The 17,979-nt window shown below is 35.8% G+C and overlaps 1 protein-coding gene across 3 annotated transcripts in view; it reads left to right on the forward strand.

The window, feature by feature from the left end:
- OSBPL8 (oxysterol binding protein like 8) overlaps positions 1-17,979 on the forward strand; it is a 192,660-nt gene that overhangs the window by 50,971 nt on the left and 123,710 nt on the right. The window contains exon 2 of one of the 3 annotated variants that reach the window (XM_061206700.1): positions 12,204-12,304. In XM_061206700.1, the coding sequence (XP_061062683.1) occupies positions 12,263-12,304 (42 nt within the window). In that variant the 5' untranslated portion in view covers positions 12,204-12,262. Of the gene's footprint in view, positions 1-12,203; positions 12,305-17,979 lie in introns of those variants that run through there. The other 2 variants (XM_061206701.1, XM_061206702.1) reach the window with 2 other exon arrangements.

A 17,979-nucleotide genomic window follows, 5' to 3' on the forward strand; every position in this document is an offset into this window, starting at 1 on the left:
TTGCAAGGGTTTTTTGGGGAGGGCGGGGGTACTCTCACTCTACCACATCCAGAAATCTGATTTTAATATCCTCATGTGCTGCTGAAGGTAACAGCATGCACATTCCTTTGTCATAGGCTCATTACGTAGTAGTATACTAGTTTATTTTTCTCTTTCAGCTAGGACAGGATATGTATTCTTTATATGTCCAGAATCTAGAACAGTGCCTCCTATGGGACAAGACGTAAATAAATATTTGATGAATGTGTTTTGAGCCCTACAAAGGAAATATAACTGATGATGAAGCAATAGTAGATATTAAGGGTTTACAAACCATAAATTTTATGAATTATGTATATTAGTGGTTGGTCCAGAGATAATGGGAAATGGAATTTGTTTTGTACCTTGCCAGAAATTTGGTAGTAGTGATTTCCTCGTTTTCATTGAACTTAGACTAACACTGGTTTTCCTCTGGGCAAAGTGCTTACAGTATCCTTTTGGCTGGACTCTACATAAACAGTGTGTATTTTGTAAAGCAACAGATCAAGAAAATCTTTAGTACGTTTTTCTTTGTGCTTTTTATAAGTAACCCTTGTCACTTGTATGGATGATTAAAATTGAAAAGGGCTCCCAGACCTGATGCCATTGTGTGTGTGTGGGTGTGGGTGTAGGCTTCCCCGCTACAACAAGCAATTTTTTGACACCAGCAGGGTGTCTGAGAATTCTCCTGATTTCTGATACTGTATACCTGGAGATAGAATCAGATTCCACAGGTAGAGGGCTCAGTCCCACAGGACCATTCTCCACTTCAGATGCCAGTTGCAAGTCCGAGTTGTTACCTGGACTTCTGACTGTCTGGCTATAAATCAGAGGTTCCCATGACCCCATTCTTGGGTTTGGTTAATTTGCCAGAATGGCTCATAGAACTTAGAAAAATCTGTTTACTTACTAGATTATTGATGTTTTATAAATAGATATTAAAGGATACGAATCAACAGCCAGATAAAGATATACATAGCACAAGGTCCTGAACGAAGGAGTTTGTCCTTGCGGAGCTTGGAGCCCAGCGTGGTAGCACCGGGAAGAGTCTGGTTCCCAGATATAGAAGCTCTCGGGGGGGAAAAATGGGGACCAAAAAGCTGCCCTTTTGGGTTTTTATGGCAGCTTCGTTACATAGTCATGATTGACTAAATCATTGGCCAATGGATATTGATTCAATCTCAAGCCCTTCTCTCCTCCCTGGAAATCAAGGGGTGGGACTGAGAGTTCCAACCCTCTAATCACATGGTTGGGTCTCCTAGCAACCAACCCCCACCCTTGGGTGGGATCCACAAGTCACCTCCCCTGAAGAGTTTTCAGTAACTGAGGACAAGAGATCAAATATTATCCCATTATTCTTATTGTTCAGAAGATTCCAAGGGTTTTGGGAGCTGTGAGCCAGGAACTGTGGATGAAGACCAGATATATCTGAAATATATATATTTGGTCATCTGAATGACCAAATACATACATTTCTTACAAATCACAGTATTACAGCTATATACACATATATCTATCTAAAACAGTGCATCTAGTTGAACTGTTTAATGAATTTGCCAAATCAGAGATAGAAAAAGTATTTGGACACCCTTCTAGTTCAGAATTTAAGTAATTGATTGGGCTTAATATGTTGTCAGGCAGTCATTAGATAAATGCAAACTAGATTATAATGACTGTGAAATAGACATACATATAGGCATAGTAGATTTGTGAAATAAGGTAATTTTAATGACGGTTTTTTAGGAGGGGCAGTGCTTTGAGAATACCTACATACCTACATACTCCAGAGAAATCCAGATAGGAGGAGTCATCCAGATATTTTCCTTCCTTTCATCTTTATATCCTTAGGTAATTTAATGCCTTTCCCTGTTCCAAGACTTGGTCTGACTCATTCAGTCTGTTTCTTCTCTCTGTCTCCCTGACACATGTCTTCCTCATCTGTCTCCCTGGGGTTGTACAGCCACAGTAGGATAATTTGCCCTGCACACTCCTATCATGCTTCCCCCTTGCCCATTCCAACTTTTTGTTTGCCTCCCAGTCTTATTACCATCATTATCATCGTTGTTGTTATATTTTAGAATGGAGGAAATCTTAACTTAATTCATAGGTGCCAAAATATTAATATACTTTATGAAAAATATGTACTACACTGTTTTACAATAATTTTGATGAAAGCCATTTGAATAGCCTGCTTTAATAAAGCAGTCCGTGTGTGTGTGTGTGTGTGTGCGCGCGTGCGTGCATATATATATATATACATATATATACTTTTTTTCTTTTAAACTGCTTGTGAATAAGATGTTGGTGCTAGCTTGCTTTCGGGGACCTGTCACATTTGTATAATTAATTTCTCATTATATTAGACTTTCCTTTAGGATTTAACCTAGTGTAAATACTGTAGATTAGTTCAGACTAGCTAGACCAAATTACTTTTATTTGCAATCTAATTTTTTAATCAAACTGACAATGAATGAGATTAAGATTGGTGAATTTAATCCTAATTTCCAGTGATAAGAAGGTAGTGCTATTCTTTAGAAGTGTGGTGTATTCATTGATAGGCATTCTACCTTTAGAGAATATTTGTTTTTATAACTTAAGCATTTAAGAAAACAAAACAAAAAACTTCTGGGGCATCCTGTGAGATAGTAAGCCACAGCCTAATTGTATACAACTTGTAACTGAGACAGCCATCATTCAATATAACGTCATGAGGTTGTTATGGTTAAACGACATATGTTAAAGCCATTAGCCTTACTTAGTAGATGCTCCTTCGTTCTTTCTGTGACTGAAATAACAATTCAAGCCCAAAATAGAGAAGATTTTTATAAAAATTCTTTCTCTAGGAACTTTGTTAAAGTGTAAATAGACAGTGAGGCACCAGTTCCCTAAACAATGTCTAGAGTACTGATAACAAAGGAACACAAGAGGGAACAGAGTCTTCTTTAAACTTTGAATTTAGCTAGTAATTATGTTCAACTTGGGATGCAGGCCTAGCTTTAGCTTGGCAATTTGGAGAAAGGAGTCTTCAGGATTGTGATGCACTGTACTCTTTTACAAAAAACTTAGACATTCTTTTTGGTTATAGAAGCAACATACACTGTTTAAAAGGAGTTAAAGTAGGAGACTGCCTTTCTTCTCTTCAAGCCTACTCCCTAGGGCCTACCACCATTAGGTCTGTGTTTAATTACTGTTTTACCTTTAAAAAATATACGTTTTTATTCCCAGATGTATTATCATTTAAACGTCTCTAGCTTTACACTCTGAAAGATGGGGAAATTAGTATGCTTATACCTTAAGCTTCCAGTCAATCACCCTCTCCCTCTAGGATTTTTTGTTACACGTTTTTAGTTCTAGTGTTTGATTTCAAAGAAATACTAAAAACTTGTTTCTTGATATGTTAGTAGTGTCTCTTATCTTAACTCCCTTTTTTCAACAGTGAGGAATTTAGGGCACTTATCTTTCTTTTCCTGCTCCCTTTTTAATTTTTAATTTATTATTATTATTTTTTGAAGTATAGTTGATTTATAATATTATGTTCAGGTGTACAGCATAGTGATTCAGTATTTTTACAGATTGTACTCCATTATAGGTTATTACAAGATAATGGCTGTAATTCCCTATGCTATACAGTATATCCTGTTGCGTATCTACATAGTAGTTTGTATCTGTTAATCCCATACCCCTAATTTGTCCCTTCTCCCTTCTCTTTCCCCTTTGGTAACCACAAGTTTGTTTTCTATATCTGTGAGTCTGCTTCTGTTTTGGATAAACATTTACTTGTATTCTTTTTCAGATTCCACATGTAAGTGATATCACACACTATATGTCTTTCTCTTTCTGACATTTCAATAAGCATGATATTCTCTAGGTCCATCCATGTTGCTGCAAAGAGCAGAATTTCATCCTTTTTATGGCTGAGTAATATTCCATTGCATGTAAACACACACACACATATATATACACACACCACCATTGTATATATATGTGTATGTATATATATATATATATATATATATACACACACACCACACACATATTCTTAACCTAGTCATCTGTTGATGGGCACTTGGGTTGCTCCCAAGTGCAGTATCTTGGCTATTGTAAATAGTGGTGCTGTGAACATTTGGGTGCATGTATCTTTTTGAATTAGCATTTTTATTTTTTTCCAGATATTTTCCCTGGAGTGGAATTGCTAGATCATATGGTTGTTCTTTTTTTTTTTAAAATAAATTTATTTATTTATTTATTTATTTATTTATTTATTTATTTATTTATGGCTGCGTTGGGTCTTCGTTGCTGTGTGCGGCTTCTCTAGTTGCGGCGAGCGGGGGCTACTCTTCGTTGTGCAGGCTTCTCATTGCGGTGGCTTCTCTTGCTGCAGAGCACGGGCTCTAGGTGTGCAGGCTTCAGTAGTTGTGGCACATGGGCTCAGTAGTTGTGGCTCGCAGGCTCTAGAGCGCAGGCTTCAGTAGTTGTGGTGCACAGGCTTAGTTGCTCTGTGGCATGTGGGATCTTCCTGGACCAGGGCTTGAACCCATGTCTCCTGCATTGGCAGGTGGATTCTTAACCACTGCACCACCAGGGAAGCCCTGGTTGTTCTATTTTGAGTTTTTTGAGGACTGCTCCCTTTTTTCAGTCATGTTATGATTTGATTTTTACTGTGTGTATATGTGTGAGTCTTGTTTGCTTTTTTCTTCCATGTTCCAGTGTGATTTATTCCAGAAATGCAAGAAAGGCTTAATATTCAATAAATCAAGCAATATAATCACATAAAGATAACAAAGGAAAAATACATGCATTCATTTCAATAGAGTCGTAAATGTACTTAACAAAAACTAGTGCCCAGTCATTAAAAATATAAATTAAACTTTTCACGAAAATTATAATAGAAGGGAAGTTTCTTAATTTGATGAAGATAACTACAGAAAAACTACAGTTATCATATTCAGTGCTGAATTTTTTTTTTAGGGTGTTTGGACTTTTTTTAATACTTGAAATTTCCTTTTTTGTCATTGTATATTTTATTTAAAATTTTTTTCATTGAAATGTAGTTGATTTACAATATTATATTAGTTTCAGGGGTACAACATAGTGATTCAAAACTTTTAAGCTTATGCTCCATTTAAAGTCGTTATAATATATTGGCTATATTCCCTGTGCTGTGCAATATATCCTTGTAGCTTATTTTATGCATAGTAGTTTGTACCTCTTAATTCCCAGTCCCTATCTTACCCCTCCCATTTCCATCTCTCTACTGGTAACCACTAGTTTGTTCTCTATATCTGTGAGTCTGTTTCTGTTTTGTTGTGTTCATTTGTTTGTTTTATTTTTTAGATTCCACAATAAGTGATAACATAGAGTATTTGTCTTTCTCTGTCTACTTATTTCACTGAGCATAATACCCTCCAGGTCCATCCATGTTGCTGCAAAGGGCAAAATTTCATTCTTTTTTTGTGGCTGAGTAGTATTCCATTGTATGTATATATACCATATCCATTCATCTGTTGATGGATACTTAGGTTGCTTCCATATCTTGGCTATTGTAAATAATGCTGCCGTGAACATGGGGGTGCATGTATCTTTTCAAATTAGTGTTTTTGTTTTCTTTGGATGTATACCCAGGAGTGGAATTGCTGGATCATATGGTAGATCTATTTTTAGTTTTTTGAGGAACCTGCATACTGTTTTACTTAGTGGCTGCACCAATTTACATTCCCACCATTAGTTGGAATTCTTTTACATGTAGTGTAAAAGAATTCCCTTTTCTCCACATTCTCACCAGCATTTGTTACTTGTGGTCTTTTTGATAATAGCCATTCTGACAGATTGTGAGGTGATATCTTGTGGTTTTGATTTGCATTTCTCTGATGATTTGCAATGTTGAGCATATTTTCATGTGCCAGTTGGCCATCTGTATGTCTTCTTTAGAAAAACGTCTATTCAGGTCTTCTGCTCAGTTTTTAATTGGGTGGTATTATTTTACTTTTTGTGACATTGAGTTGTATGAGCTTATTAACCCCTTACTGATTAACCCCATTTGCAAATATTTTCTCCCATTCAGTAGGTTGTCTTTTCATTTTGTCAGTGGTTTCCTTTGCTGTGCAAAAGCCTTTTAAGTTTAATTAGGTCCCATTTGTTTATTTTTGCTTTTGTTTCCTTTGCCTTAGGAGACAGGTCCAAAAAATATTGCTACGATTTATGTCAAAGAGTGTTCTGCTTGTGTTTTCTTCTAGGAGTTTTATGTTTTCTGGTCTAACATTTGGGTCTTTAATACATTTTGATTTTAATTATTTTTGTATATGGTGTGAGGAAATGTTCTGATTTTATTCCTTTACATGTAGCTGTCATGTTCCCAGCACCACTTACTGAAGAGATTTTCTTTTCCCCATTGTATATTCTCGCCTCCTTTGTTGATTAATTGACCATAGTTGAATGGGTTTATTTATGGGCTCCCTGTTATGTTCCATTGATCTATGTGTCTGTTTTTGTGCCAGTACCATACTGTTTTGACTACTGTAGATTTGCAGTATAGTCCGAAGTCAGGGAGCATGATACCTTCAGCTTTGTTCTTCTTTCTCAAGATTGCTTTTTATATAGAGTAATTTTGTCTTTACATAAGGTAATTATGTTGAGTAGACCTGAAAATTGAAAAGCAAAAATTGGCATTTATTCATTTATTCTATAAATATCAATTCTTTGATATTGAATACCCCAGGGCTCTGAACTCAGTCCTCTTTTCTGTCTACACTGATTCCCAAGGAGATCTCATCTAGTCTTATGGTTTTAAATTGCATCTATATGCTGACTCTCAGTTTACATTTCTAGCCTGACTGCTCCTCCTCAACCTCACATCTGTAGGTCCAACTCTCTACTTGATATCTCTATTCAGATGTCTAACTGGCATCTCAAAGTGAATATATCCAAAAGGAGCTCCTGATATTCATCTCTTTCCTCTTCAAGTCTTTCCATAATGTACTCCATATCTGTTAGTGGCAGTTTCATTCTTCCAGTTGCTCAGGGCACAGACCTCCTAAGTCCTACCCCCCGCTTCTCTTTAAATTCACACTCTACATCTGGTTCATCAACAAATCCTTTTGACTCTATATTCAAAGTATTTAAAGAATTTGATACTATTCACCACATCTCTTGCTACTCTTCTGGCACAAGCCACCATGGTCTTTTGCCTGGATTATAGCAATGGTCTTCCAATTTGTAATCTATTCTCAGCCAGCAGCCAGAGTGGTCCTGCATAAGTTAGATTCTGTTATTTCTTTGCTCTCCTTTCTGCAGATAGCTTCCCATCTCATTCAGAGTGTAAGTCAAAGTCCTTCTGTCCTATTAGGCTCTCTATGATTTGGAACATAGTTATCTTCCTGTTCTCATTGCTAACTGCTCTCTTCCTTATTCCACTTGCCATATTAGTCTCCTTGCTGTTCTTTAAACATGCCGCATACTCCTGCCTTAGGGTCTTTGTGCTTGCTGTTTCCTATTCTGCCTGAGAGGGTCCTCTAGATACTTGAGCAACTCACCCCCTCATGTTACTGAGATCTTGACTCAGTCATTCCTATCTAAAATTCTCCCTACTACTGTGACATATATAATTGCTCGCTTCCTAATTTTTCCTTCTCAGCACTGATTACTGTCTAATGTACAATGTATTTTAAATGTTTAGTTTTTAAAAAATTTGTCAGACCAGGTTCATTGAGGAAAACAAATCACTATAGGTACTTACAGCAAAAGCGAAATTAGTAAGGGGAATTAGATTCTTAAAATTTTTTGGAAAAGCTGGAGGTATGGAGCCTGGAAGGCTGTTCTCAGCTTTCAGATTAGTCACTGCTGCTGCTGATTATGGCTGCCTGGTAGTACCAACATAGGGAACTGGCAGGGGAGCATTTGGTGATTACTGTAAAACCTCATGTCTGTTAAAGTCCAGGTGTCTACTGCATTCAGAAGAAAAATGACCTTGTTTCTGTCTCTCTTCTGCCTTCCAAATATTGTGCAGATGCATTGCATTTGCTGAATGTAAATCACATACAGAATTCCAGGGGCAAAGATATTTGCAAAATGGAGTTCTCATACTTTTAGCTTTTGTGCTAAAGAAGATACAAAGGAGAGCACAGAAGGTGGTGAGAATGAACGATGAGATAAATATATCTATATTTATATGGATAAGATATGAATGCACACATACATATTGTATTTGTCAGGGTTCTCCAGAGAAACAGAACCAATAGGATATACATGTATACAGAAAGAGAGAGGGGAAGAAAGAGTGGGTTTATTTTAAGGAATTGGCTCCCGTGATTGTGGGGGCTGGCAAGCCTGAAATTGCAGGGCAGGCTGCAAAGTCCTTGGGTGATGTTCACTCTCCTTGATATCCTATAACTTAAATATTTAACAGTACTTAAATACTATAATGTAAAGTCAGTGTATCTTATGTTATATGACAAGGAGATAAGAGAGGGAAGAAAACAGTTATTTGATGCATACACACAGAAACATATTCATAACAAAATTAGGAAAAAAATACTCATAACTAATTATAATTCTCATTTCTGTAACTGGTCATGTAGTGGTAGCTGGTATTTATAAATGCCTTCTTTCACTACCCATTTTGTATTCCCTTTAACGTCAGCAAGCACCTCAGATAGCCATAGTTCTTTCTTTACCTGGTGGAGTGACCCAAACTTTTGTTTCTGAAGGGTTTGAGTCAGTAGTAGTCCTGCCTTGGTTGGGCTATTGTAGTTTTCCATTGAATATAATCATAAGGCATGGTAGTCCTAAGAGATGCTCTTAGGGATCTCCGATAACCAGACATTTTCTTTCTTACCACCATTGTGGAATAGTAGTCCAATTTCCCCTTGGTAATTAGAATCAATTACCTAAGCCAGCACAGTAAGTTCTTTCTTTGCCTACTGATTCTGAGGCATGGGGAGCTTAAAGTGGCCAGGTGGCAGGCTTAACTTCCAGTTCAGTGGAATCACTGTTGTGTCTCCTGGTGGAAGCATTCCTCCTTTTGGAACTAAGACCTCTAGACCAGCAAAGCATAAGGTCGTGGGGACAGGAAACAAAAATTTTTGCTAGTAGTGGTGTTGGGAAAGCTGGATTGCTGCATGTAAATCAATTAGGTTAGAACACATTCTCACACCATACACAAAAATAAACTCAAAATAGCTTAAAGACTTCGATGTAAGACATGACACCATAAAACTCCCAGAAGAGAACACAGGCAAAACATTCTCTGACATAAATTGTACCAATGTTTTCTTAGGTCACTCTCCCAAGACAATAGAAATAAAAGCAAAAATAAACAACTGGGACCTAATCAAACTTGTAAGCTTTTGCACAGCAAAGGAAACCATAACCAAAATGAAAAGACAACATATGGACTGGGAGAAAATATTTGTGAACAATGTGACCAACAAGGGCTTACTTTCCAAAATATACAAACAGCTCATGACAACTCAATAACAAAAAACCAACCAAATCAAAAAATGGACAGAAGACCTAAATAGACATTTCTCCAAAGAAGGCATACAGATGGCCAATAGGCACATGAAAAGATGCTCAACATCGCTAAGTATGAGAAATGCAAATCAAAACTACAATGAGGTACCACTTCATACTGGTCAGAATGGCCATCATTTAAAAGTCTACAAATAACAAATGCTGGAGAGTGTGTGGAGAAAAGGGAACCCTCCTGCACAGTTGATGGGAATGTAAATTGGTGCAGCCACTATAGAAAACAGTATGGAGGTTTCTTAAAAAACTAAAAATAGAGTTGCTGTATGATCCAGCAATCCCATTCCTGGGCACATATCCAGAGAAAACTCTAATTACAATTTACAACAGCCAAGACATGAAAGCAGTCTAAATGTCCATTGACGGATGAATGGGTAAAGAAGATGTGGTATATATACACAATGGAACACTACTTAGCCGTAAAAAAAATGAAATAATGCCATTTGCAGCAACATGGATGGACCTAGAAATTATCATATTAAGTGAAGTAAGTCAGAAAAAGAAACACAAATACTTTATGATACCACCTATATGTGGAATCTAAAATATGACACAAATGAACTTATTTATGAAACAGAAACAGACTCGCAGATATAGAAAACAAATTTATGGTTACCAAAGGGAAAAGGGGGTGGGGGAGGGATAAATTAGGAGTTTGGAGTTAGCAGATACAAACTACTATATGTAACATAGATAAACAACAAGGTCCTACTGTATAGCACAGGGAACTATATTCAATATCCTGTAATAAACCATAAGGGAAAAGAATATGTATATATATATGTATAACTGAATCACTTTGCTGTACACCAGAAACTAACACAACATTGTAAATCAACTATACTTCAATAAAAATAAATAAACAAAAATATTTGCTTGTGGGTCAATAAATAGTCAGTGGTACCACTTCCATTTCCTTCCTCTGAGTCCTAACCTATGAATCTTGACTATGCAAGAAACAGCACCATATATTGGACATTCAGAGCATATACAGCCTTTTGGAGATCCTCGCTCAAGGTATTGCCACCTGGCTGGTGCTCTCACTGAGTCCTCAAAAGGCCATTCCACGGTTCTATCAAGCCAGCTGTTTCAGGATGATAGGGATTATGGTAAGACTAGCGAATTCACTAGCCCATTGCCACACTTTTTTTTTTTTTTTTGCTGTGAAATGAGTTCCTTGATCAGCAGCAGTGCTTTGTAGAACAATAGTAGGGATAGAGAAGGCATTCTGTAAGTCCACGGATAGTAGTTTTGGCAGAAGCATTTTGTGCAGGGAAGGCAAATCTGTATACAGACTAAGTATCTATTTCAGTAAGAATCAAGTACTACCTCTTCCATGATAGGAGCAGTCCAGTGTGATCAACCTGTCACCAGGTAGCTGGCTGATCACCTCAGGGAATAGTGTCCTACTGGGGACTCAGTGTTGGTCTCTGCTGCTGGCAGATTTGGCACTCAGCAGTGGCAGTAGCCAGGTTGGTCTTGGTGAGTGGAGGTCCATGTTGCTGAACCCATGCATAACCTGCATCCCTACCATGGTGGCTGCTTTGTTCATGAGCCCATGGACAATGGCAGGATTGGCTGGGGAAAGAGGCTGACTCGTATCCACAGGATGGGTCATCCTGTATTTATATTTCAGTGCAGCCTTTAAAACTTGCAAAAACAAGAAAATGATTTGGAACTCCAGGAAATGACTAGAAGTCTACCTATTTCTTGGTTTTAATTTTGTTAGCTGTTGTAAGGAAGAATTATTAGAGAGATTATTAGAGACTTCTGAATATATATAATTACTGTAGGAGTTCATCTTGGAGGCTTTGTTAGTTAAAAAGCTCAAAAGAAAAGTGATGAAGACCTACTTCTAAGACTTTTCAAAATAAAAAGAAGTATAAAAGTAATACATGTTCATTGTAAAAATGAAAAATTCAGAAACAAAAAGAGTATTTTATATATTATGTTCTGTCATTTTGTTTTTTCCATCTAATGTGTTGTGGTCTTCTTTCTAGTTTAGGATATACAGATATTAACTCATTTTTAAAAATTGCAGCGTGCTATTCAATTGTATGTATGTAGTATAATTTAAGCAAGCTCCTAATGATTGACATTAAGGCTGGTTCCAGTTTTTCTCACCTATTACTTTGTTGGATGTGTTTATTTATGTCTTTGTGCATTTGTATAATATATTTGTGGAATAATTCCTAGCCTTGCAATTGCTGGATTAAAGCATATATATTTTAAATTGTCCTCTCCCCAATTGTTCTGATTTATATTCTTAACACAAAAGTACATGAGAACATCTATTTTCCTATGTTCTCACCAACACTGGATGGTAGCACACTTTTTAGTTTTTGCCAATGTAATAATGAAAAAAAATATAATTTTATTTCCTTAGTTATAAGTAGATTCAGTCATTTCAAATTTTGAACAGTCTCGTATCTTTAACCTTGCTCTTGCTATTCCTCTTCACTTGGAATATTTTCTTTCATTTTTGCTGAACTTTTACCATTCTTCAAGGTGCATGGCAAAATCTGTTTGGTTTTTTTTCCATTATTGGATTTCCCAATAACCTTAGCCTAAAATGATTTCTCTCTCCTTATATACTTAATGCTTTATTTCCCACTTATCACAGTTTTATACCAGAACTAATACATATGATTTTCTTCTTCTAGGATTTACAGGATGACTAAATATTAATGGAAAGAGAAGTGTAAACCTATCTTCTTTCACTATGGAGGCTGGTTTGGCAGATGGAGAACCCGACCGAACTTTGGTGAGTGGTTCAAATACAGCATAATAAGGTACTATCATCTACAGCTGGAAAGTGTTTGATGTAAGCCATCATTTTATTTTAAAAATGTATTTAAAACAAACTTTTAAAAAAGTATTTTAAAATAATACTTTAATTCCTCTGTTGATATGAAAATTACAGATAGTTTAAAGCTTGTTAGGGCATAACCCAGTTTTCTGCTATTTCTGCCTTATCTCCTACCTCTTTTCCCTTGCTTTCCCAGCCATATAGTGTAAGACATACTGATGTAAGTTTGTGTTTGTTTTCCTCAAGAAACTTTTTGCCTTACTGAAATCAAGAGGTTGTTAACAGTTAAGGAAATTAAATGCCTGTAAATCTCACATCATGTGCAGCTGTACATAGAATGAAACAGTTAAAATAATTCAGAATTAAGAGCAGTTGCCACATATATTCTTTATATAAAAGTATAACGATTTAATAAATATTGCTGCCTTGTGTTGTGATTGAATTGTATTCTGAAATTAAAACAAATAGGTGGGGGTACTGGTTAAGTGTACCTTATCCAATAAGTTAAAAAAAAAAAAAAATTCACCAGTAGGGTGTGGATTAAATGATGATTTGTCACTGTACAAAAACATTTTGCTCTAGGATCATTTCATTTTCAATTCTCCTTTTTTAAAGATTCCATTAAATATTGAGTTATAGACTATTAGGGATGTTTGTATTACCTAAAGTAAAGGTGCCAGTGGGTAAAATGTAGCCAGGTGATAGCTCTATGATTTGTTAGGCGGTAGATTATTTGACAAATTTACATTATTGGAATAATGCAGAGGACAACTTTTCTGTCTTTCATACTCCTATGAAGTTGAGAGTCACTACTAAATTGAGGTGTTTGTGAATTTTAATTTAGTGAATGTCCTTTGTTCAGGCTCAAATGTAGAATCAGTCTAATGATTGATAGCAAAATGCAGTTTTGTTTACTTGTGTTAACTTGGTCCCAACCTTTTTTGAATTTCTGGTTCAAACTTGTTTCTTTAATGGTCAAAGAAAAGTTAAACTTTAAAATAACTTGTTAATAGAGAATAAAATGGACATGGACGTAAATTGGTTTATGAAGAAGGTTATTGTAACAGTGATTTTAAATGGAAAACTGATGGTAGGTTATTTTGTTTTCACTATATCTTCAGAAAAAAAAGTTCAGATTAAGCCTTGTGTTGGAACATGATATTTACTTTACCGTAAATATTTTCTTATTTAATGCTATTGGACTTTCTTAAGTTTTTTTTAGCTAAAATATTTAAAATCTTTTGGTGGTAGTAAAAATACCAGTAATAACAACTGCTGTTTTCTAAGTGTATAATACTTTTTCAGACTGTCCTCACAACAGCCATTAAAGGTAGATGTTTGTTTATCCTCACTTTTAAAGATAGGGAAATAGGCTCAGGGAGGTTAATTATCTTCTCTAAAAGCTCACAGTGTAAGTGATGGAACTGAGGTTGGTCTGTCTGTCTCTGAATACTTTCCTTTGCTACTAACATGTTGACTATGTATCTGTCTTTCTGAATAGAATTGCTTAAAATTTATTGTTACCTTTAGAGTAAATATCTAAGTAGATAGTGTTAAATTCTGTATCAGAATATCTATATGGATAAAGTTTTAATCATTTTTTATTCTAAATTCTGTTGATATTGAGAGGTTAGAGCAAGTTATTTAAAAAGCAGCGAGACCATAGCACAGGGAGATCAGCTCGGTGCTTTGTGACCACCTAGAGGGGTGGGATAGGGAGGATGGGAGGGAGGGAGATGCAAGAGGGAGGAGATATGGGGATATATGTATATGTATAGCTGATTCACTTTGTTATAAAGCAGAAACTAACACACCATTGTAAAGCAATTATACTCCAATAAAGATGTTAAAAAAAAAAAAAAGCAAGAGCAGTTTTCTTCTTGTTCATTAAGCTTCTTCTGTGAAATATTGTAGCTCATTTTAGAGACAATAATACCAAAAATTGAACTACTGAAATAGTCTGTATTTGAAACTAATCTTGAGGTCCACCTTTGAGTTATCTATTTATAAAATATCACCTTTGAACGGCATGGCCTAAGCTAGTTACTGTTTAGATCTAGGAGAGGTGGATAAGAACATGGGCTCCGTAGACATTTGGCTGTGTGTTAAAATCTGAGCTCCGTCACTTAGTCGTATGACCTGCATAATTAATTAAATTCTCAGGGTTTCCAGTTTTCCTCATCTATTAAATAAAGATAATAGTAATATCTACCTCCCAGAGTTGTTGAGTTTTATTTGAGATAATATATCTATAAAATGCCTCTTACACATCTGTGCACATTGTAAATATCCAATAAATAAAAGCCACTGGGCTTCCCTGGTGGCGCAGCGGTTGAGAGTCTGCCTGCCAATGCAGGGGACACGGGTTCGAGCCCTGGTCTGGGAGGATCCCACATGCCACGGAGCAACTAGGCCCGTGAGCCACAACTACTGAGCGTGCTCGTCTGGAGCCTGTGCTCCGCAACGGGAGAAGCCACGATAGTGAGAGGCCCGCGCACCGCGATGAAGAGTGGCCCCCACTTGCCACAACTAGAGAAAGCCCTTGCACAGAAACGAAGACCCAACACAGCCAAAAATAAAATTAATTAATTAATTAAAATATTTATTAAAAAAAATAAAAAATAAAATAAAAGCCACTATTGTTATTGTTAATATAATTATTAATATTCAGCCTTCTCTCCAAAAAGATAAAGTTAAGAGGCAGGAGAAGCAATAAAACACATTAAAAAAAGCCCGACACTATTGGGTAATTTTTGCTTTACACTTTCTCTGAATCTCATTTTTGCTACCTAAAATATTGAGGCAGATATTCTACTTCAATAAAAAGTATATAAGCAAGAATACTCATCCTTCCTGCTTGAGAGGGACAATATGATCTAGTGAAACCAGAAAGTTCTTTGAAAATATAAAGCAGTATGTCAGTATGAGGTAGCAGTGTTGTAAAAAATCTGATTGCATGCACTAGTTTTCAGAATATTATTAGTAAGCTTTTTTTGAATGCAGTCTTTGTGCAAAGTACTGTGCTCAGTGAAGGGGATGCTAGGAGATATACAATGTGGTTTGTCTGAATTATGTTTATTTTTGAGAAGACTAAATAGAGGGATGGATAGATAAGGCAATAATAGCACTAAGTGTTAAATGAGGAACATGAACAAGGCATAGTTATACAAGTTGTAACAATTGGGCGGTTGCTATACACTGGGGTAGTTAGAGAAGCTTTCTTAAGAGAACACAAACTCTGAATAGCATAGGTAATAGGGATCATAGGACTGAGAGTGAGCAAGGAGAGCATTCTAGGAAGGGAGGATGGCAAGAGGCAAGGCTAAACAGGGAATTCATTGTTCAGGGTTTATTCAGGGGAAAATGAGTAGAAAAATTGATGAAGGTAGATTGGAAGGGAATGTTGTTTACAAGAATAATGATCAACATGGCAGATAGAGACCAAACTTAGGGAAGGCTTTGAGTGCCAGACCAGGGATTTTGAACTTGATTCTGTAGACAGTGGTATTTCATTGAATATTTTTATAAAAGTGGACAAGATGAATCTGGAAGCAGGATATAAGGTGATTTAGAGGAGTGAGAGAGAAAGATATTCATTAAGAGACTACTATGGTAGTCTTGGTGTGAGGTAGTGGAAGCTTGGACTCAATTGACTTTCGTGTCCATTTATTCAGTTTTCTTCTTTTATATGAGATTATGCTTTCTATTTTTTAAAAAATTCATTTGCTCATTTATTATTCCAGTTGTGTTTAGTTCTGTTTTTGTGGTAGTGTTGTTTGTCTTAGGTAGTAAATACTGAAAAATATGAATTGAATTTTTATACTGTACTAATATACTTCAGAACACAAGTGTACATTTAATATATGTCTTAAAAAACTTTGTAAAAGTCCAGAACTCATATCACTTTGGAAATTAACTACTAAGAAATCCTTTAAGTGTAGGGGTCAAATTTTTATTGATGGATTGAGGTAAACTAAATAAGTGAAATATACCTTTAGATTAAAAAAAAAAATTGAATATGTTCCTTACCTTAAGGAAAGTCATATCTTTTGAATATCTTATAAATTATTTCTGTTACCAGAGGAAACTACTTTATGAAGTCTATTAGAGGTCAAAATCTTCTGTTGTATTAAAAATTGATTATATAACTGACTTTTTAGAAGAGAATAAAAATTTTAAAAATATGTATAAATCTTTTTAGTATTATAAGGGACTCTTAATTGAGGAACTCTTGCTTAAGATTCTAATTTAAATTGGGTACTTCGAATCAGATGCCTTGTGAAATGGAAGGAACTGCAAAGGTGATTTAGTTCAGTAATTCTCAGAATGTAGTAAATGAGTATCTTCTTGATGGGCCTAGAGATGACCCGACTTCCTGAAACTTTGATTTTTACATACTTACTAGGTGAATTTTTCATGATTACTGTGATTTAGTGCTCGTCAAGTAAAATTGATATGTTATTAGAGTTTACTGAGAGCTTTAAATCATATTTATTATTTATAATAAATATTATTTATTATTTAAATCATATTCTAAGAAGTATGGCTACTATATATAGCATTTGACAACATCATACAGCTTGTGTATATAGGCATGTAAATTAATGGAATTGCCTAATTTTTGGTAACATCAAGTATTATTTTTTCAGCGGGTCACAGATTTTAAATGTTGCTATTTTTATTCTCTTGTTTAAATATAGTTGACCCTTGAATGATTAGTGGGAGTGGGGTGGGGTAGAGTCTCTGACCCTCGATGCAGAGCTGTGGTTCCTCGGTATGCGCAATTCAACCAACCACTGATCTGTATATAACACTGTAGTGTTTACTATTGAAAAAAATCCACCTATAAGTGAACCTGTGCAGTTCAGACCCTAATTGTTCAAGGGTTAACTGTACTATTAGTTTAGCTTCATCATTATCATTATTGACTTAGTATATTGTATGTTTTTAGTGATAGCATATTTATAAGGACAGTATTTTTGGTGTACGGTTTCTTAATAACTGACCTTTAAGACATTTATGCATTCAAGTTCAATGATAAATTATCTATACGCCAATTACTAATCCTCTTAAAGTATTCTTGCGCAATGGCACTTGGTTGTTCTTATTAGATACCCCTTCCCCACCCTAAAGTGGGAATGGATGGAGAAGGGCTGTGAAGTTTCTTATCTCATCTATTATAAATGGGTCAACAAATTTGGTACATATGCTCATCTAATATTTGAATATCCTTTGAGACCTGCCTGCTAAGTGTTTGGCTAATGCTGTATACTTCAGGATTGCCTAGTAGAGGCCTTTTCATCTTTAACAAAGATTATGCTACCAGCAGAGCCTTTTGCAAACCTCTGAGTCCTGTGGCTACTTTTTCCCCTAGTCTTTGTGGGAAACTTAGAGATCATTTAGTCTAGCAATCTGACTAATGTAAGAATTCTACCTACAGTATCCCCTGACAGCAGGTCATCCAGCCTCAGCATGAACACATGTAGTTTATAGGTAACTCAGTTTCTCAAAAGGCAGCTCAAGTCATTATACTTGAACTAAGGTAGACTTTTCTATTAAATTTTACCATTGGTCATTATGCTAGTTTCCTTGTTGCTACAAGTTACCACAAATTTAGTGGCTTAAAACAA

Source organism: Eubalaena glacialis, chromosome 11 (genome assembly GCF_028564815.1).
Source record: "Eubalaena glacialis isolate mEubGla1 chromosome 11, mEubGla1.1.hap2.+ XY, whole genome shotgun sequence".
Classification (NCBI taxonomy): Eukaryota; Metazoa; Chordata; class Mammalia; order Artiodactyla; family Balaenidae; genus Eubalaena; species Eubalaena glacialis.